Source organism: Mus caroli, unplaced genomic scaffold (genome assembly GCF_978045245.1).
Source record: "Mus caroli unplaced genomic scaffold, Mus_caroli_1 scaffold_1, whole genome shotgun sequence".
NCBI lineage: Eukaryota > Metazoa > Chordata > Mammalia > Rodentia > Muridae > Mus > Mus caroli.
In genome coordinates, this window is record NW_028227256.1 from 60,167,727 (window position 1) to 60,192,094 (window position 24,368).

Below are 24,368 nucleotides of genomic sequence, written 5' to 3' on the forward strand. Positions count from 1 at the left end.
ATCACTTTGCTTAATTCTTCACTGATACAGATGGAAAATAAAACGTGATAGTATTTTTCGATAAAACTAATATGGTAGCTGAGAGTTGGGTCCTGTACCCAAACTTGGTTTCACATGTGTATTTTCCTTTGAGATTTCTCCAGAAGCATATTTTGGTTTTAGGCAGTTTTTGTTTCTCCTACTGTGCTGAGGCACGGGTGTGCCTCATCTTCTTTTACAGCTGTTGTTCCTGGAGGCCAGAGCTCCAAGGGCATGGGGGTTTGCTGGGCCCGCAGACATTCGCTACAACACTTATTAGGGAGGTTATGTTGTGATAGTCAATGAATGGTAGTATGTAAGTGCTTTGTGTTCAAGATTTAATATTTTCTTCTGTTACTGGAAATAATTGTGTTACTTTTAAAATGACAGTATGACTAGGGGTTGCTTGTATAGTCAGCTATCGATGTGAGAATTATTGTCTAAAAAGTTGTTTTATTTTAATTTACAGATGCTTGTCAAGACTAATGCAGATGATGAGATACTTGCCCTTTTCTGCTCAAGGTAGGGCTCATTACTTTAAAAACAAGTTGCCAGTCAGGTTCTAATAGAATTTTAAAAAATAGAAAAAGACCTACTGACTTATGCAAAGCAGTATAATTCTAGACTCTGGATAAATCCTTTTAATAATTAAAACTTTATTAGTTCATAAAAATTAGGTCAACTTAGAATCAGCTTGATTATTTTAATTCTGCAATATGTATATGCTGTCTTCCTACCACAGGGGGATTGGATTTGGGAAGTTTTAGGTGAGGTCCTGGAATGTGAAATGAAGCAACTTTCAGCGCTGTGCTTCTGCTGTGTTCGTAACTCCCTGTGGATGAAGACAGAGACAGCAGGCGGCAGTACCTTTGCAGCTTACAGGCTGGAGCGCTAGCACTCACTCTGCCTTTCATCCAGAGAAGGTTTCAGTCGGATAGTCAAGAAGTGGTTGAAACATTCGTTGTTATCATTTTCAAAGTTTAGTTTTATGTTCTAAGATTTACTTAGCCTAAAAACTGTCTTATGTATAAATATAACTGTGAGCTTTGTCTTATTCTCTGGTTTCCAATTAATAAATGAGGCAAATTAATGAGGAAAAAGATGCAGTGTTAAATTGTCACATATATTATTTCAGGTGCTGGTTTAATTGATTTATTTCTAAGTGTGGAAATCAGAAAGGCAAAGGTTCTCAGTGCAGAGTAATAATAGGCAAGGAGCGATGGCAATGCACTGTCAGCTTGATAAAGCTTTCCTAGTCACATTTTATTAGTTTTGAGGATGTAATTTCATTTTTATCATTGGTTTTAATAGTTAAATCTTTTACATTGCCAAATACTCTTGCTTATTGTAGTACTAATGTCACAGACCTGGGCTTAGTCGCACAAGCCTGTAATCCCCCTGCTCAAGAAGCTGAGGATGAGGGAGGGGCTGAAAGAGGTAGCCAGCAGAATACAGGAAGACCATTTCTACTTTTCCCTCTAAATACAGCACATTAAATGATTCTGTTATATATTTTCCAACAGACAAATATTTAAATAATTAGATTAAAACATGAAAAGATTATTTGAAATTCTATTTACAGCTTTTAACAAACCAACAACTACACTAGCTGCAACTATGTATATATAGCTGAGAGAGGGAGGGAGGGAGGGAGAGAGAGAGAGAGAGAGAGAGAGAGAGAGAGAGAGAGAGAGAGAGAGAGAGAGAGAGAGAGAATGAATGAGAATTACCAACAAATTAATGGGCTGTGTGTCAAAATTATCTAGGAAATCAATCTCTCTTTTAGTAGAGTAAATGTGAATTTACTTAAGAAAACAAAGAACTAAGCACGGAAGAGGCAGAGAGAGAGAGAGAGAGAGAGAGAGAGAGAGAGAGAGAGAGAGAGAGAGAGAGAGAGCGCGCGCGCGCAAGAGCGAGCTAGCGCTTTTTATTTTTTGCAAAGCAACAAGGAGTTTCATTTAGAAGCAAGCATAAATATAGAAGAGCCACATTGCAGGGTAGCAGCATAAGTCTTACTCGGGGCCCCTTTTTAAATAGTGTGGGGAATCTTTAAAGTTCTGAATCCTCGGCCCTTACTCTAAATCTAATTTAGAATTTGAGGAATGAATTTAGCATTCAGCTTTTGAATTTGGATATATTATGGAAGACATACAATTTTAGGTGAGTAAAAATTAGTAAACTATTGGTCAAGAAATCTCCAAAATAGTAGTAGTAGGAAAAATTCCCCATACTTATGCAGCCTATACAGTTATTAGAAAAGTTTGGTGATTCAGAGGACATTTTAATTGCTATTTTAAGCAACCCTGATAAATTATAATAGGGTTCTCACTTATAGCCCTAGTACCAGCCTATTTCCAGTTGGCCTCATGGATAAACCAAAGTCACTGATAACACACGTGCCATCATTCTTTACCAGGATGTTACTGCTGTTTAAATCTCGATGGGAGATTGCAGGTTTATAATGATCTGTTTGGATAATTTCAAATACTTATTAATGTGTAAGTGGAGCTAGTGGAGATTAAATTAACATGCAGATAGTGGGAGCCACATACATGTAAATAAAAGATACTGCTTCTTCCACCTGTTAGTTGTCTTCTAAAAAATGGGTCTGGGGAAAAGAAAGCTGAATGTCAAGGCCCAGGTCTGTAATCCCAGCACTTAGGATGCAGAGGCAGGAAGATCATGAGATTGAGACTGCTGTAAATGACACAGCAAGACTCAAGCCAAACCAAACCCTACCGTTTCAAATCATCACTATTTTCTAATAATTCCTCTTACATATATAGTTAGTAAGCAATAAACATTCAACTTCACATGGCATCTTCAACTCTCAAGATGGAGTATTAGATACCACAAGTTCAGATAACCTGGAGTTTTTGTATAAGAATGCAGGAAAATGGTTGTATTTTACAGTAATATGGTCTTTAGAGATCTAGTGCTGTATTTCATCCTGAATAATTTCTTAGTAACCTGGAGCTATAGAAAATTGTAAAAACCTTAATTGTCTTCAGTTAACTGGCAGCAAGCTGTTCTTTCCATTGATGCGGATATCGACTCAGTAGCTTATGCCTGCTTTGTATTATTTTCCTCACCGATAGAAGTGGGACTGGTGGAAGTTAGGTATGTTGGTAAATGCTTGTTATTTGGGAAGTTGAAGCAGAAGGCTTGTGATTTCCAGGTTAGTTTTAGAGTATATAGTGAATTCTAGGACAGCTTAAGGTATATAGTGAGATCTTGTCTTGAAAAACAAAAATGATTTTGAACTGCTTTCCTAATAGTAATAAGGAATTACTGTTTATTATGATTATTTTAATGCTTTTTTATTTCTTTGCAGTTTGAGTGTTCGAGGCCAGTAGCCTCCTGACTGACTGGCTGACAAATCAAGATGCAGAAAAGACAAGGGTATTGCAGCTATTGTCGTGTGCAGTATACTAACCTGGAACAGGTGAGAGGTTCCTACTAATATGATAATAACTCTAGCACCTCAGTTGTGAGTTTTTCTTTACATTGTATTAGATTCAGTTCTTCATTCACTGAATGGATTTTGTTGAGAATCTGCTGGCTTGCAGATAAAGTTTAAGAGTATGAGAATGTGATCATGAACAAAACCAAAGTTTTGATTTTCATGGAGGTTATAGTGTACTTTAGTAAGACAGAAACAAGAAACCATATAAACGAGGGGTTGTTAGTTAAGTAGAATGGTTAGAAAATGAGTAACCATATAAATGAGGGATATATTTTTTAAGTGACATTTTAGTTGGCATTTGAACGAAGTTCAGTACCAGGTTTGCATGTATATATGGAGGAAATCAAGAGGCTAGTGTAACTCCAGTGGAGATTGAGCAACAGGTGCAAAGTAACAAGGTGAAAGGGAAGAGGAACAGATTCTGTAAAACCTAGTAGGTTAGCTGGACTCAATGATGTATCCTTCTAATCCCAGCACAGAGAGCTGGAGGCAGGCTGCTCTCTGTGATTTCAAGACTAGCCTGATCTACAGAGTTCCAGGCCAGCCATGGCTATACAGTGAGACCTTGTCTCAGAAAACATACATTTTTCTAGGTTAAGGTGAGAGCATTGACTCTTATGCCAGTGAGGTGGGTGGTCATTTCAGGACTATGAAAAGGTGATTGTATTATTGAATTCATACTTTAGAACGATCATTTGGGCTGCTAATGGGTAGAACAGAGATTATTTTATTTATATATGTATGTATATATATATATTTGTTGCAATGTAATTCTTTTATCATAAACCTCCCTCCTTTAAACTGAAAATCAGAGATCTTTAGTATATGCACAAAGTGATATATTGTCCTATTTTCATCTTTTAAAGGAAACCACATACCCATTGAACAGTCAGGCTACACTCCCTTGGATCTCTAACCTCTGCCAAACACTAATCTACTTTCCGTTTCAAAAGATTTGACTATTCTAGATATTTCCCCAAAATAGAAGCATATACTATGTGACCTTTTGTGTCTGACTTTTCATTTAGCATAATACATCTAAGTTCATTCATATCATAGCATGTATTATTACCTCATGGCTGAATAATATTTCATTATAAAAATAATACCACATTTCATTTATTCGTAAACAATTGATGGATGCTTAGGTTGTTTTTACTTTTTTTGGCTACCATGAATATTGCTGCTATGGATATTTGTGTATAATTTTTGTGTGAACATATATCTTCAGTTCTCTTGGGTATATATGTAGGAGTGGAATTGTTGGGTCATATAATACCTTGCTTTTGAGGAACTGCCTCACTGTTTTCCAAAGTGGCTCTACTCTTAGGTTACCTCCAGCCATGCATGAGGGTTCCAGTTTCTCCTCATCCTTGCCAGCACTTTTTAAAAAAATTTATAGTCATTTTGTGGATGTGAAGTGATATCTCATTGTGATTTTGATTTACATTCACCAGTGTCATTGAGCATGTTTTCATGTGCTTATTGGCTGTTTGTGGACATCCTTTGGACAAATGCCTGGATCCTAGGTCCATGTTTTAGGTGGTTTGTCTTTTTTATTGCTGAGTTATAAGCCTTTCTTCTGGCTAGCAAACCTTTATGAAATAATATGATTATCATACTTGGTCTATTCTGTGACTTGTCTTTCTACTTATATTGATAGTATGCTTTGATGTATAAATGTTTTAAATTTTGCTAGGTGTGGTAATGCTTGCCTGTAATCCCACAATTTAGGAGGTGGAAGCAGGAACATTGCAAGTTCTAGGCCAGCTTGAAAAGCATAGTGAGACCTGTCTAAAAAAAGTTTTAAACTTTGCATCATTGAATTTGTTTATGTTCCTCTTTTGTAAATTAAAGACAGTTCTTACTGTGCAGCCCAGGCTGTCCTCAGGCTTGAGGGATCTTCCTCTTTCTCTTCCTGAGTACTGAGATTGTAGGTATGTACCATTCACCTTTTTTTGTGTTGTTTTTGATGAAGGATTGCCTAACACAACAACATAAAGATTTATGCCTGTATTTTCCTCTGAGAGTTTCATAATTGCTTTTATAATTAGGTCTTCTGTTCAATTTGAATTAATTTTTGTATACTATAAAAGAAGGAATTCCAATTTCATTCTTTTGCTTGTGATATCCAGTAATCCCTAAACTCCTTGCTGACAAGGCTAGTCTTTCCCATTCAATTGTTAAACATCTGTTGAAAATCAACTACTTATAATTGTAAGAGTTTATTCATTTGTTCTCAGTGTTGTTCTATTGGTCTACATATGCATTGTAATTCTAGTAACATAGTCCTTTAAAAATATGTTTTAAACTGGCATACAATAATTGTATTTATTAGAAAACTGTGATATTTCAGCACATGTATACAACGTGAATGATCAGATTGTGATGACTGGCTTGTCTGTTATTTCTTTGTACTGGGAACATTCTCTCTGCTATTTTGAAACACTGTTAATTGTTGTAAGTCAAAGTTCCTGTTCCTGTTCCTGTTCCATAGAACAGTGGAAGTTATTTCAACTATTCACCTATTCTCCTATATCCATTAACCATCCTCTTCCCATCCTTTTATCCTTGTGAAGCTTGGCTGACCACTCTGCCCATTCTTTCATCTGTAGACACCTGAATTGATTCCCCTTTTTGGCTGTTGTGAATATTTGGTAGTAAACAGAAGAATGCAGATGTTGCCTTGGCATACTGATTTTCTTTCCTTTAGATATGTATCAGTAGTGGGATTTTCCATTATAAGAGGTTCTGCTTCTAGCGTTCCAAGGTACTTGTGTCCTGTTTTCTGAATGGTTCTGCTTTTTAGCATTATTTTTACAATAGTGCTCCCCCTTTGTCACATCCCCATTAGAACTTGCTATTTTAAAATCTTTTTATTAGTAGCCCTTGTTACAGGATCGAGATGATACTTATTGTCTTTATATTTCCTCAGTGATTAGTGATATTAAATATTGGTTTGCTCTTTATATATTATCTTTTAAATATGCCTACACAAGTTATTTGTCCATTTAAAATTATTATATTTTGCTGTTGGTTGTTTGAGTCTCTTATATATTCTGGAATGAATCTAGCAGTCAGGAAGTATAAAAAGCAGGACTATCAGGAACTGAATGGCAGCCTTGGCTACAGAATGAGTTTGAGGCCAGCCAGGGATACATGAGACTATGTCTCAAAAAATAACAATAACAGAAACCAGTACTAAAAAATTCTGTGCTAGTGAAGTAATTTGGTGGGTAAAACACATACCACACAAAACTTAAGGACTGAGCTTGAATCTCTAGAACCCCTGTAAGCAAGACATGGGAGAATACTTCTGTATTCATCAGTGCTTCTATGGGAAAATAGGAGGTAGAGGCAGGAGAATGGGGTGCAGCAGTGAACAGATAATATGGAGAGATCTTGTTTTAAAACAAGGCAGAAGGGAAGAACTGGCACCCAAGAAAGTCTCTGACTTTCATATGTGCACCACTGCACATTCATGTCCCTTATGTTTTCTTTTAGTAGTTTCTTATACTTGTGAGTGTGTCCTAGTTACTGTTCTATTGCTATGAAGAGACACAATGACTAAGGCAACTCTTATAAAAGAAAACACTGAATTGGGGCCTGCTTACAGTTTTAGAGGGTTATTCATCCACCACCATCATGGCAGAGAGTGGCACAGCATAGTGGCAGGAAGCCATAGTGCTGGAGAAGTAACTGAGAGCTTTACATTATGATCCTTTGGCAGTAGACAGAGAGACTGAGGCTGGAAAAGGCTTTTGAAACCTCAGTGCCTATCCCTAGTGACACATACCTCCTCACAAGGTCACACCACCGCACCCCACAAGGCCACTCCTAATCCTTGTAATCCTTTCCAAACAGTTGCACTAACTGGGACCAAGCATCCAAATAGAGGAGCTGCTTCTGGAGGCTGCTCTCACTCACCACCAGAGCATGTGATGATACATTTGGATTGGATTTTATGTAGTAAGTGACTGGAGTTTAGTTGTTGTTCTCCTGTGTTTAATTCACCGTCATCATCATCATTATCGAGAGATGGTCCCCGAACTCACCACATACACCAGGCTGACCTTGAATTCGTAGAGGTCCACCTGCTTCTGTGTTGGGATTAAAGGTTTAAGCCACCATGCCAGACTTATTTCCCTATATATAGATAGTGAAGTTTCCCAGCACAGTTTACTGAAGAGAATATTTAGTTGGTGCTTCCTTTGCCCTGACTGGTTAACTGCTTTTGTTACATTCCTTTGGTGCCCCAACTCCTGGTGTCATGCTGTTTTAGTTACAATAGTTTTGTATTATGTTTTGAACTTGCTATTATAATGGCTCCACCTTTATTTTGCTCAAGATTTTTATGTCTCTTATGAATATTTTAGGGTCTACATGAATTTTATGGTTTTTTTGGTAGTTTTGTGAAGGCTATTGGTATTCCAATATGAATTGCACTTGAATCTGTTGATTATTAAAAATACTTTATATCTTTCCAATCCATGAACCTGAACTTTTTTTTTTGTTATGTGTCCTCAGTTTCATTCTTTTCATATTTTATAACTTTCATTCTAGAAATCATTCATGTCTTTGGTTAAATTAATATTCTAGGTGGTGGTGTTATTGGTACCTTTCTTGGTAACCTTTTAACAAATAATATGTAAAACTGGTGCTTTTTGTCTGTTGATTTTATATCCTGTACCTTTATTGAACTTGCTTTTCAGTTTTACACATATTTTAATGGAGTCTAGGTTTTTTTTACCTTAGTGAAATTGTCATTTGGAGCTGGAATAGCTTAGCAATTGAGTGCTTGCTGCTTTTGTGGGACCTGTGTGTGGTTCTTAGCACTTACATGGCTGTAATTATAGTTTCAGGGGGTCTGATAGCCTTTTCTGGTTTCTGTGTGTACCAGGCATGCATGTGGCATACATACAATACATGCAGGTGAAGTATCTATACATATGTTGTTGTTTTGTTTTTTTGTTTTAAGATTGGATTCTACAGAATCTGAATGGTCAATATGGGTGCCTTTGTCTTCTTACTGCTTTCAGAGAAAATGGATTTTATATTTTCTCCATTGAGTATGATGTAAATTGTGGATAGTCATATTTTACTATTTTACTGAGTTATTATTTTTGTACCCAATTAAAATATTTTATCATAAAGTAATTAATTTCATTAAATTCTTCTGCATATAGTTAGATGATCATGCACTTTTCATCTTTCACTATATTGATGAAATATGCTTGTTGATTTATATATATTGAGCTATTTTTGTCTTCCTGAGGTAAATCTCACTTGATTATGGTCTGTAATATTTCTTATGTGCTGTTGAATTTGATTCATTATCATTTTGTTGGGAATTTTTGTATCTGCATTTATTAGTAATATCCATCTGAAAAGATGTGACGAAATTGATCAGGTCCTGGGCTTTTATTTATTGTGATGTATTTTACTAATTTGGTCTTGTTATCAGTTTGTTGATTTTTGTATGTTGTTATGGTTCAATTTTTGTAGGCTGTGTTTATAGAAACACATTTCTTATAGGTTTTTCATTGTTTATCATAGTCCCATCACAAATATCAGTTGTGATATTGCCCTTTTCATTTCAGATTTTATTTGGATCATGTGTTTTCTCTCTTTTCCATTCCCTGTCTTTTTCATTCCTGAATTTGTGCGCACATGCTATACCACTGAGCTACATTTCTTTTTTTTTTTTAATTTTTTATTAGATATTTTCTTCATTTACATTTTAATTGAGCTACATTTCTTGCCATTTTTAAAAAATAAGTTTTAGTCTATTTCTGTTGTGTTTGCTATTTATTTCTTCTTGCTACTATAGGTTTGGTGTTTTCTTGATTTTTTTTTTTTAGGTGATTGATTTGTGGTGTTATTTAAAAGTAGGCTGTAATGCATTATAAACTTCCATCTGTATTGTTTTTGCTTTACTCCATAGGTTGTAGGGTACTGTTTTAATTTCAGTTTGTTTTAAAACATTTTACATTTTCTTTTGATTTACTTAAGACCATTTTTAGTTTTCCTGTGCTTGTGCAGCTTCTAAAGATACTCTTGCTAGTTTTATTCAACTCTGATCAAAGATGCGTGTGCTGATTTATTTCTAATTTGTTGAGAGTGTTCCGTCCGCAGGCTGATGAAAAGAACGCTTATCCTATTGGTATTGGATGAAAGAATTCTGTAAATGTCTGCTTGGCCCTTTTGGTCTTTAATATATAAACTATGATATCAAATATCAGTTTCTAATTTTTGTGTAGATGATATTTCCATTGATGGAAGTGGGGTTTTGAGTCTCATTACTGTATTAGAATCTCCTTTTAGATCTAATATATAAGCATGTGTGTATATGTGTGCTTAGATACATACATGTATCTATACACACACACACATATTGTTGTTGATTTGTGTTTGTATTTATTTCCTTTTTTTGGATTTCTTTTGTCATTATATCTTGTCTCCCCAGTTTTTTACTTCAAGTCTATTTAGTCTGATACAAATGTGGGTATTCCTGCTTGGGTTTTGTTTACATGATATGCCTTTTTCTGTCCCTCACTTCTAGAAAGAAAGTGTGTTACTTTACTGGGGAAGTACGTTTCTTAGAGCTGTGTATCATTGAGCCTTTAAAAAAAACTCTGTTGAGCCAGTCTACATCCTTTTGTTTTGAGACTGTTTATATTCAAGTTTATTATTGATAAGTAATGATACACTCTTGTTACACTTTTAGTGTTTTTTCTTCTAATTTTTGGCATATTTTTGTTCCTTCTCTTCCTCATCTTTGTGGTTTGATGAACTTCAGTTTATGGTTCTTCCCTTGTGTACTGAACAACTATTGCGTTTTATATTTGCGCATATTTTTTATGATAGCATTGGCTTTGCTTCTATTGTAGAGCTTTACTAGACATTTCTTTTAGGGATGGATGATCTAGTGACAGGGAATTACTGCTTTTTGTATTTGAAAAGATTATTATTTCTCTTGCGTTTCTAAAGGATAACTTTGCTGGGTATAGTATTGGTTCCTTTTTTTAATTTTCATTTTTCAGGACTTTGTATATTTCTTATCCTGTAAGGTTTCTGCTGATAAATTTTCTGTTAGTCTACTTGGAATTACCATTTACGTGATTTGATGCTTTTGTGTTGCTTTTTTTTTTTTTTCAGAATTCTCTTATTTTTAGAGATCATCTTTCTGTACCATAACAAAATCCTTGAGATAATTAACTTACAGAGAGGAAAGTTTTGTTTTGGCTCTGTTTGGAGACAATTCAGTCTATAATCGATAGGTTGTATTACTTGTGGGCTTGTGGTGAGACAGCACAGCATGGCAGAAAGTGTAGTGAGACAAGCTGTTGACTTAATGTCTGGGATGTGAGAAATAGATAAAAATTACAGGACTTTCTTTGTAGTCACTGGTCTAAACCTCTAGTTTTAGACCTCCCACCTCTTAAAGGTTCTAATAGTACCAAACTGAAGACCAACTTTTCAATACATGAGCCTTTGAAGGCCTTTCTTGGTCTCATCCTGTAGTGTATATAACCATTCTTGTTCAAGTTTCAGAGGTCCTTTAAATAGCCATATCTTTTCCAAGATAGAAAGTTTTAACTTGAATAGGTTTTCTATCTTTTAGAACACCAATAACATCACCATGTGCTCATTGCACCATCTACACTAAATGTCATAGGCCTTATTTGTTCTTAATCTTTTTTCTAAGACTGGATTACTTCAGAAAGGCAGGCAGAATCTGATAGGGATTGTATTGAATCTGAAAATGAATTTGTGATCAGGAAGCATATATTTTCATTACATAATGTTTCTTAAAAATCTTTCATCTTAGCCTTAGGCTTTCTAGTGTACAGGTTTTATACTGTTATGTTAAATTTATTAGTATTTTGATGCTATTTTGTTAAACTCATTTTTGATTGTTTATCTCTAGTATATAGGCCTACAATAGCACTTTAAAGTATTGATCTTACACCATGGAACTTTGTGGAACTTAATAGCTCTAAAATTTTTTTAGATCCTTCCATATACAAAATAATCACACCAGTTTTCTAGTCTGGATACTCCTTTTCTTTCCTTGAACCTCTCTCTGTAGTTCAGTGGATATCAAGTAGAAGTGATCAAAGTAGATATTCTTGTCTTTCCTGATCTTTGGGAGAAAGCTTTCGTTCTGTCAGATATGATACATAAGTGTATTTTATATAGAGGACCTGTATAGATCTTCTGTTCCTAGATTGTTGAATGTTTCAGTATAAAAAGGTAGAGGATTTGTCCCATGCGTTTCTGTGTCTCTTATGTGTTTTTTTTTTTTTTCTTAGTGTGTAAGTGTATTAGCTCATGGTGCCATAATAAAATGTGGTAGTACTAGAAGGCTTGAGGAATCTGAATTTTTTTCTTTCTGTTCAGAGGCTAGGGAGTTCAAGAGCAAGGTGCTAGTGGATTGATTGATTGGTTGGCTGGTTGATTTTCCTGAACCATTATATATAGAGATTTTGACACAAGTATTCATTGTAGTAGCTACTGTTTTCTGATTAGGTTTGTCATTAAGAAGTGTCTCAAGTTTTTCTTCAGGGTCTAGGCTGTAATTGTGTCATAGATGGAACAGTTCATAATGACATTCTGGTTTTGTAAATGCTGAACTGTTTTATATCTTAGATGATATCTAAGATAACTATAATATGTAAAAATTCTGTGTGGTGGCATTTGTCTTGTTTATCTAATAGAAATCACTTAATTTCATAGTAATAAAAAACTTTTTTGTTGTGATTTTTTTTAACCCCTCTACACTTTTTCAAAGAAAATATTTTTAATGCTGGTTATAAACATGAGGCAGAAAATAAATGAAGTCTCTTTATCTTTCACTTATGATTGATAAATTGTTTCATTACATGACTGGACTTGTTGAACCTTTGGCAATCGGAAAAACATCCTTTAGCTATAGGTTCTATTCGATAGAGATTTTATTTATTTATTTTTCGCTTAATATTTAAAATAATTTTTATTCATTTGGACACTCTTGTACTAAATTGGCATTTAAAAAGATTCTGTTGATGACAGCCAGGATAATTTATACTGATGTTGAAAGCTTGGAAAATATATATATGTTTCAAGGCTTTGGAAAACTACTAAGGCAGTGAAGAAGTATGGGGCCTAGATCTAGTGGAGTATTAAATAGAAAACAATGGGAGCCAAAAGAAAGAAAACAACTGCCAACCTAGAATTCTCTACTCAATAAGTATAACTTTTCAACGTAAGGTAAAATAAAAATATTTTCAGGAAACAAAAATTAAGGGAATTTGTCACCAGCAGACCCTCACTAAAGGAAAAACTAAAAGGAGTTCTTCAGGCAGAAGGAAAATGATTCCAGATGGAAGCTCAGAGCTATCAGGAAGTAATGAAGAACAATGGACAGGTAAATATGTAGGCAATGAATAAATCATGCTTGTGGGATTATCAGCGATGTAGGTTGGGAGGGTAGTAAGTGGAGTTAATTTCTAAGGATCTTACATTGTTTAAGGAGAGAATAAAGTAGGGAGTAATATTTAGATTTTGATAGTTCAGATTTGTCATTCATTCCTACTAGCAGACTAGGAAGAACGTCTATAATACTAAGCTAACAAAATGGTGGAAATTAGAATAATAAAGCAGAGGAAGAAAGAAGAGAGAAAATACCCATAAGAATATTAAATAACAGACTACTGAGTATTCTCAAGTAAAAATAGACTTACTGCTTGAATTAAAAATATGTTCAATGACTGTGTGTGTGCGCGTTTACTTCCATGATAGAGTACTTGCCTGCTGTATATGAAACTGGGACACCTCAATAACTCAAAAAAGGAAAGATAAAACTATATTTGCTACTTTATGGGAGGCCCTGTCCACAAAAGTAAGAAATTAAAAGATAAAATGATGAAGATAATTGGGTAAGAAGATAAAAGGTAATTATCATAACGTGATGATGGCTAGAAAACCAAAAATAGATCAACCATTAGAATTAATGAGTGAGTTTAAAAGTGTGTTGGAACCAGGTGTGGTGGTGCATGCCTGTCGACCCAGATACTGAGGAGGCTCAAGTCAGATTGATCATTTGGTTCTGTTGGGCATTTGAGATTAGCCTGGGCACCATTTGGATCCTTTGGCTAAAAAAGAAAAACAAAAAACCCTAAGGTGGTTGGACCAATAAAAAAAGTCTTATTTCAATATGCAAATACTCTGCAGAAAATGAAATTTAAATATACCATTCATAATAGCAAAAAAATATCATTCTATTAAATAATTATAATAAATATGTATAAAACCTTCATCTATAATCTGTGAACACTGAAGGCTGAGGATTTAGCTCAGTGATAGCATGTCTACTTAGCATGCTTTTTTAGATCCTGGGTTCAATCCCCAGCAATGGACAGGAAAGGGACTTAATATTTTTATAGATTGAAAGAGTCAATATTAAAAATGTCCAGTTTTCCCAAATTATATTTATCCAATGAAATTCTAGTGAAAATCCCTTACATTACAGTGAAAATTAAGCCATTATAAGTATGGAAATAAAAAAGAGAACTAGATGATGTTAAAGAAGACCTGAATGAGGTGTATCCCTCTAGATAACTACTCTTCCTCACCTTTACTAAGGGAGGCTTGGGGCAAAGTTAGAGCATAGGAACACACTCCAGTGGCAGATAAATGTGTGTATCTGAGCTGTGACATAGGTGACACTGCAGAGCAGCAAGCAACAAGACTTTGTCTAGTAGATGCTATGGTGTCAAGTGAGCACCTCGCTGGGAAAAACGATTCTGTACGTAAAAATCATTCCAAGATGTGAATGTTGTAGGTAATATAATAAAGGAACTAATAACAGACAGGAGAAAGTTCGTACAAGGAAGAGCTTTCGGCTAACAAGAAGCACTGAAAAAAAAACTGTTCTGGGCTGCAGTGAAATTATGAAAACAGTAAATTAAGAAAGTGAGAAGATGAGCTACAGAAATGAAGATGATGTTTGAAACATACATAATTGAATGCAGAAACTGTGTCCAGAATAAATAAATTCTATAAGATAACGAAGAAGATATCTATTTGAAAAACAGGAAGAGGAGCTGGTATGGTGGCACATGCTTGAAACCAAACATTCTGGAGACAGAGGTAGAAGGAATCCCAGTTCAAAGCTAGCCTGGAGTGTATGATGAAGACCCTGTCTTGAAAAAAAAATCAGGAAAAAATTTAAATGGACCCATAATTAAGGAGATGATCTGGATGGCCAGTAAAAATGATCATCAAATTTGTGGATTAAGGGCACAATATTTGATACTGAACACATTCCACAATGTGTTCAATGTGAACACAGTCCACAATAGCTAAAATGTAAAAAACAGAATACCAACTGTTGATAATAAAGTAGAGCAATACAAAGATAAACTGTTGATTGCGGCCTACATCGATCCAACCACTTTGGAAGACTAGGTACTGAAGATGAACACACATGTACTATATCACACAGAAGGTCTACATCTAATAATATAACTCCCCAAATGTGCTGTCATACCAGACAAATAGCAAGGGTCTTTGCAGCATTATGATTTGTAATGCCTAAATGCTGAAAAAACAAAACCCTAAAATTTATCAATGTGTAAAATAGCATAGATTCATACAATAGAGTACAGATGTATGTGAGGGTGAACACAATACAGTTAACTATTGAGTAGTTTCATAAATGCAGTGTTGAATGAGAGGTGCTTAGTGCAAAAGAATACATATTGTGTGGTGTCATATTTGTAGAGCGTTTCAAAACTTAGTATTGGAAATCAGGGTTATAGTTACACTGGGGGAAGAGGGAAGAGGTATTAGATTGGTATGGGGGCAGTAAAGGGATTTCTAGGTACTTATATTCATGGATAGATGGTTATGGATGTGTTTATTCTTCGATGGCTTAGTGGGCTACATACAAATGTTTTGTGTGTTTTATGTGACACATATGTTGAAAATTTTTTAAGAAAGCCCTGTGGGGCGTGTATAATGTGGTGGCCCCTGCAGCATATGCAGTTGGTTCTGGAATGGAATGGTTCATTCCCATTGCTCTTTTTCTCTTTGCCTTAGCAGAGAGAGGACAAGGTTGGATTTTAGTTCAGTCTTTTGGCTCAATGTACACTGTGTTTTATTACCAGCAGTCTACTCTGGTGATGGCACTGGACAGTGGGGGAGTTTATAGCAAAGGATTTGAGACTGTTATACTTAACTGAGCTTGGGGCTAAGGTAACATTGCAGAAAAATTCTCATGTCAAAAGAGGAAATAATTTCAAGGGTCAGTGGTCAGGAGCTAGCAACATGTGTTTTTTGCTTTTTGTTTTTTGTTTTTAAATAATATCTTAACTATGATATATTAAAACACAATTTTTAAACTATTTTTCTCGAAAAACCAAAAAAAAAAGAACATATATGATTAATATACCATTTATATTAGCTAATTGAAAAAAGCACATAAACTATAGTTTGCCTCACATTCAAATCCTGGCTTTGCTGTTTGCTGGGTAACAGAACTTAAGGCGGTTTGCTTTAGTTTGTTTGTTTGTTTGTTTGTTTGTGTCCCACTCTCTTTGTATCAAAAGAGGACACTATTCTTGCCGAGTGAAAATGCAGGGAGCTTTTGAGATAGAATGAATAGCCCTGTGTGTGGCATATGGTACATTTCCCCTCGTTAGATTCCTCCTTATCCCATTGCCAGTCTACGAATACTAGTATCTGTGCTAAAGCTCAAGACTTTAATATGCTTACACTAATATTCTGCTAAGGCAGGATTCTTCTTAATCACTGAAGAAAAAGAAATGAACGTTTTTTTTTTTGTGTGTGTGTGAGTTAATCTTTGTTCTTTTTTAATGCCACAATCCAACCCTGTTCTCTCTTTTCACAGTTTTTTTTTTTTTTAATTTGTAAAAACACTTACTGGAAAATACAAACATTTTAAGAAAAATAAAAAATAATCCATAAGTATATCACTTAAAAGTGTACTTTTAAGATTTTAACACATTTTCTTCCATTTACTTGTCTGTATAATTTTAAAACTAGTTTGAGATAGGGCCATATGTATGATTGTTGATTCCATAATTTTCTCTTAACACATAGTATGTTATTAGGGTTTATTATTTTAGGTAGCTGCATGGTATTCCATTGTAGCATACATTGTAATGTAAGGTTATTGTTGTGGAGCTTCCAGGCTTTTTGCTATATGGTATGATAAACAACCTTTTGATGTCATCCTTAGGAATGTATTTAGAGAAATATAACAACTATATTTAAAGAAGACATACTTTAATGGTTTTAGATGCATATAGTAGAGGTGATGTATGGAAAGACTATCAACTTATATTTCTACAAGGAATACATTCATGAGTCCATCTTGTGTTACCATGAATAACATTACTCATTTAAAATTCCTACTGGTTTCTCTTTATAGCACTTGTTTAGTTCTCAGCACAGAAGCCTGACCAGACAGAGCAGACGTCGGACAGCTACCAATAACACTCTGATGGAACGCTTTTTGCAGGATGTTCTGCGACACCACCCATACAATTACCAAGACAGCAGGTAAGATAGTTCAGTGGAATCTTAATATCTCTGTCAGTGGTATATTCCACCCACCTTTATCATCTTGATGTGTATCCCAGGACTGGTCTTGCCTGTAAATGCTTTGTAGCCCAGACTGGCTTCAAACTGTCAGTTTCTCCATACCTACCTAGCATTTAAAGGCTGTATTTGAATTTTAAAAATATGATGTACAAAATAGTTCTGTGTTTATGGAACTGGGGATTGAACCTAAGGGCTCAACCATGCCAGGCAAATGCTTTACCGTGGATGCACTCCCAGGTGTGTAGTGAACTGTCTTATTTAACCAATAAAAATGAATCATTGGAAATGAAAGTTAACCAGATGAAATTTTGATTTAGGGCCAGGAGAAGAGTTAGCACTTTCCGAGTCCTAAAATGAAAATTTATCTATTAACTTCCATTTTAAATTATTTATTGTACTTATTTCTTTAAAGATTTATTTGTATGTGGGGTACTGGAGTGATGGTTAAACAGTTAAGAGCATTTGCTCTTGTTAGAGGACTTGGGTTCAGTTTCCAACACCCACATATTGGCTCACAATAAATCCAGGGGATCTGACAACCTCTTGAAACTTCTGTAGGCATGCATGTGGCATACATACATACAGGCAAAACACTTATATACATATAAGAATAAATATTTTTAATTTTTAAAGATTGATTTGTGTATATGTGTGTGCATATGCTTGTATATGTGTGTGCATGTAAACTTGCATGCTTAGTGCAGAGGTTAGTGTTTTCTGGGGCTAAGCTGGAAGCCAGCAAGTCTCAGTGATGTCCCCTGCTTTTTACCTACCTCTGAGCTACTTTTATAGGCATGTTCAGAATGCCTCGCTCGTTATATGGCTGTTGGGATCCAAACTTCGGTCCTCATGACTATGCAGCAAGTACTCTCAACTGCTGAGCCATTTCTCCACCTTAGTTGTTTATATGACATTTTACTATAGGCCTGGAAGGGTAGCTGAGTTGTAGAGTGCTTGCTTCCCCGTCAGTGAATGAATCCCTGTCCTCAATCTTCAGCCCCACTAATAAAAATCTACTACAGAAAAGATAGATATAACTGTGCTTTTTCCTGAGTAAATGCCTTAGGATGATAAGTAATAATGTGTCATTAAGGTTTTTTTTTAGGTGTGTAACAGAGTTAAATACTGGGTGGAGGTGGAGCAAAATGTTTTGAAAGATTAGTAACAAAAGCTAGGTGATAATAGGACAAGATATTACAGTAGAAATCTGAGTCGATTCAATCCTGGTGGAACTGTGTGCTGAATAAGTGGAAGAAACACTGGATTGAGTGGTTTCTCAGTCCTGTCAGTATCTTGTTGTCTTGTATGTCGTGTGTCTATGTGGGAGTGAGAGGACAGCTCACAGGGGCTGGCTTTCTCTGTCAATGCTGGCCATGGTTTGGGAATCACACACAGGCTTGGTGACAAGACATCTTTACCCTTCAAGCCATCATTTTGGCCTTCAATAACCCCCTACCAGTCAACTTGTTTTGGTTATTTTAATAAAAAGAAACACTTGATGACATTTTAAGAGTTAATAGTTAATGTTCTAGGTTTTTAAGAATCAGATTATAACAAGCCTACAAGATAAGCCAAGTGGGAACATATCTATGCAGAATTAGCTGAGGTACATTCCAGTGGTGGGAAAGGAAACTCATGCTTTGCAAGGTACTAACCTAGAATTTAGAAAAGTTGGAAATATTTTAATGGGAAAATGTTTCTTAAAATGCTGTTTCTTTTTTTTTTTCGAGACAAGGTTTCTCTGTATAGCCCTGGCTGTCCTGGAACTCACTCTGTAGACCAGGCTGGCCTCGAACTCAGAAATCTGCCTGCCTTTGCCTCCCAAGGAGGGATTAAAGGCCTGGGCCACCACACCTGGCTCTAAAATGCTGTTTCTTAATAAAAGCTGGTAGAAAGATGAGATTAGACTCACCATGGGATCATACACAAGACTTTGATTTTGAAACCTCATAATCATTTCTTTAACAAATACACTTGTGCAACTGTCTTTCTTACTTTTCAATTTCTGTGATAAGACACTATGACCCTTAGAAAAGAAATCATTTATCTTAGGACTATCAGTTCCTGAGGCCTAGAGTCCAGACTATCATGGCATCATGGCAGGGATCATGACAACAGGCAGGCATGGTGCTGCTGGAGCTAGTATCCGAGAGTGGACATCTGATCCACAAGCGTCAGAGAGGGTGGGGGACAGTGGGCAGTCTAACTGGGAATGGTGTGGGTTTTTGAAGCCTCAAAGCCCATCCCAGTGACACACTTTCTCCAGTTAGGCCACACCTCTTAATCCTTTCCAAACAGGTCTACCAGCTGGGGACTAGTTATTCAAACATATGAGCCTGTAAGGGAGGTGGGGGACTTTTTTGTTCAAACCACCTTAGTAACCATTTCTGTAGTTTATTTTCACAGGATTTGAACTTGTAGGCTAGAGTGTACAGGTTATTATAGAGCAGCAGTTTTCAACCTGTGGTTCAGGACCCCATTGGGAGTCAAATGGCCCTTTCACAGCGGTTGGCTAACAGGTCATTGGAAAATACAGATATTTACACTATGGTTCATAACAGTAACAAAATTACAGTTATGAAGTAGCAACAAAATAATTTTATGATCAGGGGTCATCACAAGATGAGGAACTGTATTAAAGGGCCACAGCATTAGTAAGGCATAGAACCACTGTCTTTTAAAAAAAACTTTTTATTTTAGGATAATATACCAGGTTTACTGAAAACCGTGGAAAACTGATAGAAGAAACTCTCACCCTGACTATGGAATCTAAAAACAAGCACAGTGCAGTTTTCTAAAATAGGAGCTGTGTTTATAGAATGTCACCTTTTGTCATCCAAGCTCACACACTGCATTGAGTGTCCTATTTCCTTACTCTCCCTTCAGCTCTATCCCGTCATTATTATTTGTTTACTTATTAAGACTGTAACACTTAGGCAGGTGGTGGTGGTTCACACCTTTAATCCTCCTCGCACTCGGGGAGTCAGAAGCAGGTAGATCTTTGAGTTCAAGACCAGCCTGGTCTACAGAGTGAGTTCAAGGTCAGCCAGGGATATCACATAGAGAAATTCTGTCTCAAAGAAAACCACAAAAAACAAACCAACCAAACAGCCAAACAAAAGACTGGGACTCTTTTTTAGGAGTAGTGACCATTTATTTTATGGAAAGCATCCCAATTTAGGCCTGTCTGATGTTTCCTCATGATTAAATGGATGTATCCATTTTTGGCAGTAATAACCTCAGAACAGAGATTGTATCTTTTAGAGAACATGGTGTCAACATATTTAATTGCTGGTGATGTTTTTTAAAAAAAAAAAAAAACTGCTAAGCTCCTTTAGTTAGAATACCAAGTAATGCCTTTCACTGACATTTTTTTTTCAATTTTTTTTATTAGGTATTTATTTCATTTACATTTCCAATGCTATCCCAAAAGTCCCCCACACGCTCCCCCACCCACTTCCCCACTCCCACTTCTTGGCCCTGGCGTTCCCCTATACTGAGGCATATAATGTTTGCACGACCAGTGGGCCTCTCTATCCACTGATGGCCGACTAGGCCATCTTTTGATACATATGCAGCTAGAGACACAAGCTCCGGGGGGTACTGGTTAGTTCATATTGTTGTTCCACCTATAGGATTGCAGATCCCTTTAGCTCCTTGGGTGCTTTCTCTAGCTCCTCCATTGGGGGCCCTGTGATCCATCCAATAGCTGACTGTGAGCATCCACTTCTGTGTTTGTTAGGCCCCGGCATAGTCTCACAATAGACAGCTCTATCTGGGTCCTTTCAGCAAAATCTTGCTAGTGTATGCAATGGTGTCAGCGTTTGGAAGCTGATTATGGGATGGATCCCCGGATGTGGCAGTTCACTGACATTTTAGTATGTGTGTGCCATTTTAATTTTCTTGAATTCACTCACTACTGCCCTTTGTGTTTCCAGTCCTGCTAGTACATTCTTCAGACATGGATGGTGGTAAATTGATTAACTTGGCTAAAAGCATTGTGTGGAAACTTACCCACTGAGCCATATCACTGGTGCTTAAAGTTCCCTTTTAACTTAAGAATTTATGTAAAAGGGTTTCTGTTTTTGTTTTTTTTTTTTAACTTTTAATAGTTGTATATTTGTAGGGCTTTTTTTTGTGGTGAAGTGGCAAATGACTAGAAATTGAATTATAATTTGTTAGTATTAAATAGAAATACAAATACAGGTGTATGTAGAAGCATCTAGTTGGCAGTTGTCTATCTTTTCTCCCTCTCCTTTCATTTTTGGTTCCTTAAATTTTCTGCATTTTTAAAAGAGTTATCAATATGTTGTGATAGACTTTAAAACAAATGGAAGTAATATAGAGTTTTGAAAATGCAGGAGGTGAAAGTGGTCCTTGCATTATTATTTCGTTGCTTAAGAGTCAACGCTGTTTTTTTTTTTTGCCATAGTGTAATAATATATTAGTGACAGGTATAATTTTTATTTCCCACATTCCAAATTAGTATTAAATAAAATGACTTATGGAAGGGGTGGAGTGGTGGCTCAGCAATTAAGACAACGCACTGCTCTTGCAGGGACCCAGAACTAGTTCTGAGCACATTCATCATGTCTCACAACCACTTTTCACTCCAGTTCTAGGGTTTCCAACACCCTCTCCTGACCTCAATAAACACAAGACACACACAGGCAAAACACTCACACACAGAACATCTAAATACCTTTTTAAAAAGATGATTTATGCAATGATAGAATTAATTCTGATGTGTTAATAAAATGTCAGTTTAGGGGCTTAGTAGCTAGAAGCACTTGCTGTGTTTGCAAAGGACCCAAGTTAAGTTCCCAGCACCCACATTAAGTAGTTCACAAACTACCTGTAACTCTAGTTCCAGGGGCTACACTTCCTCCTGGCCTCTACAGATACCAGCGATACATGTTGTGTGTGTGCGCACACACACACACACACACACACACACACACAAAACTCACATAGAAAGTCTTTAGAGCCAGGTGTGGTGGCCCACGCCTTTAATCCCAGCACTCGGGAGGCAGAGGCAGGCGGATTTCTGAGTTTGAGGCCAGCCTGGTTTACAAAGTGAGCTCCAAGACAGCCAGGGTTATACAGAGAAACCCTGTCTCGAAAAAACAAAAACAAAACAAAAAAAAAAAAAGAAAGTCTTTAGAAAATAATAAAAGCAGTTGGAGACACATGCAAATGTTTTTCAAGTTTAAAAAATACTTAAAAATTTTTTACCCTTTTTCTTCTTCCCTTCTGTCTGTCTGTCCTTTTCTTTCTTTTATTTTTAATTTTTAAAAAAATTTTTGAGACAAGGTCTTACTATGTAGTTCTGGCTAGCCCAGAACTCACTATGTAGACGAGGCTGGCCTCAAACTCACAGAGCTCCACCTGCTACTGCATGCACAACTACACCCAGCTATATTTTCTAATTTGTCTAGACATTCATTTTGGTTATTATAGTGGTAGAGATTTGTGTATCACTTTTTATGGTAACAGATTATTTTATTATATACTTAATAAAACATCAAAAGCATAAACACAAAAATATGGAACACTTCCCAAATTTGCACATCTTCTTTGGGCAGGGCCAATGTTAATCTCTGTATCATTTGAATTTTAGTATATGTGCTGGTGAAACGAGCACCTGTTGTTGGTTTTTGAGACAGTGCCTCATAATATATCTCACCATGGCCTTGAATTTGATATCCTCTTCAGTCTCTTGAGTTCTGAGATTACAGGTGTTTGCCACCTTGCTGTTGCTAAGCTATAGAGCTGTGTTGTATTGTGCAAGAGGCCAGAGCTTAATGCCGAGTTTCATCTTTGGCTTACCACCTTATTTTTTGAGACAGTCTCACACTGAACTTGGAACTACCTGTTTTGATTAGACCTGTTGGCCAGTGAAGCCGTGGGATTCCTCCAGCCTTCACTATTCTGCGGTCTAGATGTACACTGCCTCTCATGGTCCTGGTTCTCATGTAGGTGCTGGGGAATCCAGACTCAGGACCTCAGACAACAGGCACTCTACCATTGCAGCCATCTCTTCCAGCCTTAGGCTATAATCTTTTAAAGGCAATTTTAGCAGAGAAATTAAAAAGGGCCAATAAAGAAGATTTTTTATAAAGATGGGCATAGTGGTGTAGGCCTTTAATTTTAGCACTTAAGAGGCAGAGGTAGGCAGATCTCTGTGAGTTTGATGCCAGCCTGGCCTCAAACATAGCATGGTGAGTTTCATTACAGAAGGGCTACATAGTAAGACCTTGTCCCCTCCGAAAAGAAAAGGATCTTTATAATATGACCTCACTGAATTTACCTAATATTATGTTTCAACATTAGTCTGGTACATTTATTTTAACTAGTAAACTCATAAAACATTACAGTTTATACCTTGTTCACAGTAATTTTAAGTTGATTTTTCAAACTAAGAGTTCCTAGTTTGACCTCTTTCTGTTTTAGGATATTCACCTTCTATTAGCTTATCATACCTTAGGCCTCTTTTGTCTATGATACCATTTTTTATGGGGCTAAGTAAGATGATATTGACATTTTGCACTGGAAGTTGCTGCTAATTGAATGCTTCTTGAGAGCCAGCTTTTCTTTCTTTGAATTTGCTCAAGTGCCTACCATAGAGTCTACTACTGAGTTAGAGAGCCTTTAGTATTTAGTAGGTGATTGCTATGACTGAATTAAGACTATGACAACATTTTTAGGACAACTGTTTGTCTATATGAAAGAAGGATCCCTAAAATGTTTTGAATCAAGCTTGTTGTGCTGATGGCAGTGAGTATAAGAGATGAACTGACAGATTTTTCGATAATGAAATTTCAGATCTTTAAAAAGGTAATTAAAAAATTAAATTGAAAATATAGTATACATAAATATAATTCAAAGGAACATTCAAAAAATGATTTAGTCATAAGTCTAAAGGGTACGATGGTACTGTGTCTATAATTCTAGCTACTTGGGGAGCTGAAGTGGGAGCATTGCTCACCCAAAAGAAAGGTCAGCCTGGGCAGCATAGCCAGACCATCACTTCCTAAAAAAGGAGGCAAGTTCTGGAGAGGTGGCCCAGCAGTTAAGAGCACTTGCTGCTCTTCTGGAGGTCCTGAGTTCAGTTCCCAGCTCACAGCCATCTATAATGGGATCTGATGCCCTCTTCTCATGTGCATAATGACAGTGTACTCATAAACATAAAATACATAAATTAATTTTTAAAAAAGAGAGAGACAAGTACATATTCCCTTTGACACCCCAGACTTCATGTTCACTTTACTAA

General features: G+C 36.2%; 1 protein-coding gene and 1 non-coding gene across 4 annotated transcripts in view; one reads left to right on the forward strand and one right to left on the reverse strand.

The window, feature by feature from the left end:
• The window catches only part of Zdbf2 (zinc finger DBF-type containing 2), a 40,858-nt gene that overhangs the window by 4,276 nt on the left and 12,214 nt on the right, over positions 1-24,368 (forward strand). For 2 of the 3 annotated variants that reach the window (XM_021173295.3, XM_021173303.3), the window contains 3 exons: positions 488-540; positions 3,353-3,463; positions 16,923-17,053. In XM_021173295.3, the coding sequence (XP_021028954.1) occupies positions 3,404-3,463; positions 16,923-17,053 (191 nt within the window). In that variant the 5' untranslated portion in view covers positions 488-540; positions 3,353-3,403. Of the gene's footprint in view, positions 1-487; positions 541-3,352; positions 3,464-7,348; positions 7,454-12,787; positions 12,894-16,922; positions 17,054-24,368 lie in introns of those variants that run through there. The other variant, XM_021173329.3, reaches the window with a different exon arrangement.
• Positions 22,636-22,739, reverse strand: LOC115032378 (U6 spliceosomal RNA). Its single transcript, XR_003838059.1, has one exon. It is a non-coding gene; the product is annotated as a U6 spliceosomal RNA (small nuclear RNA).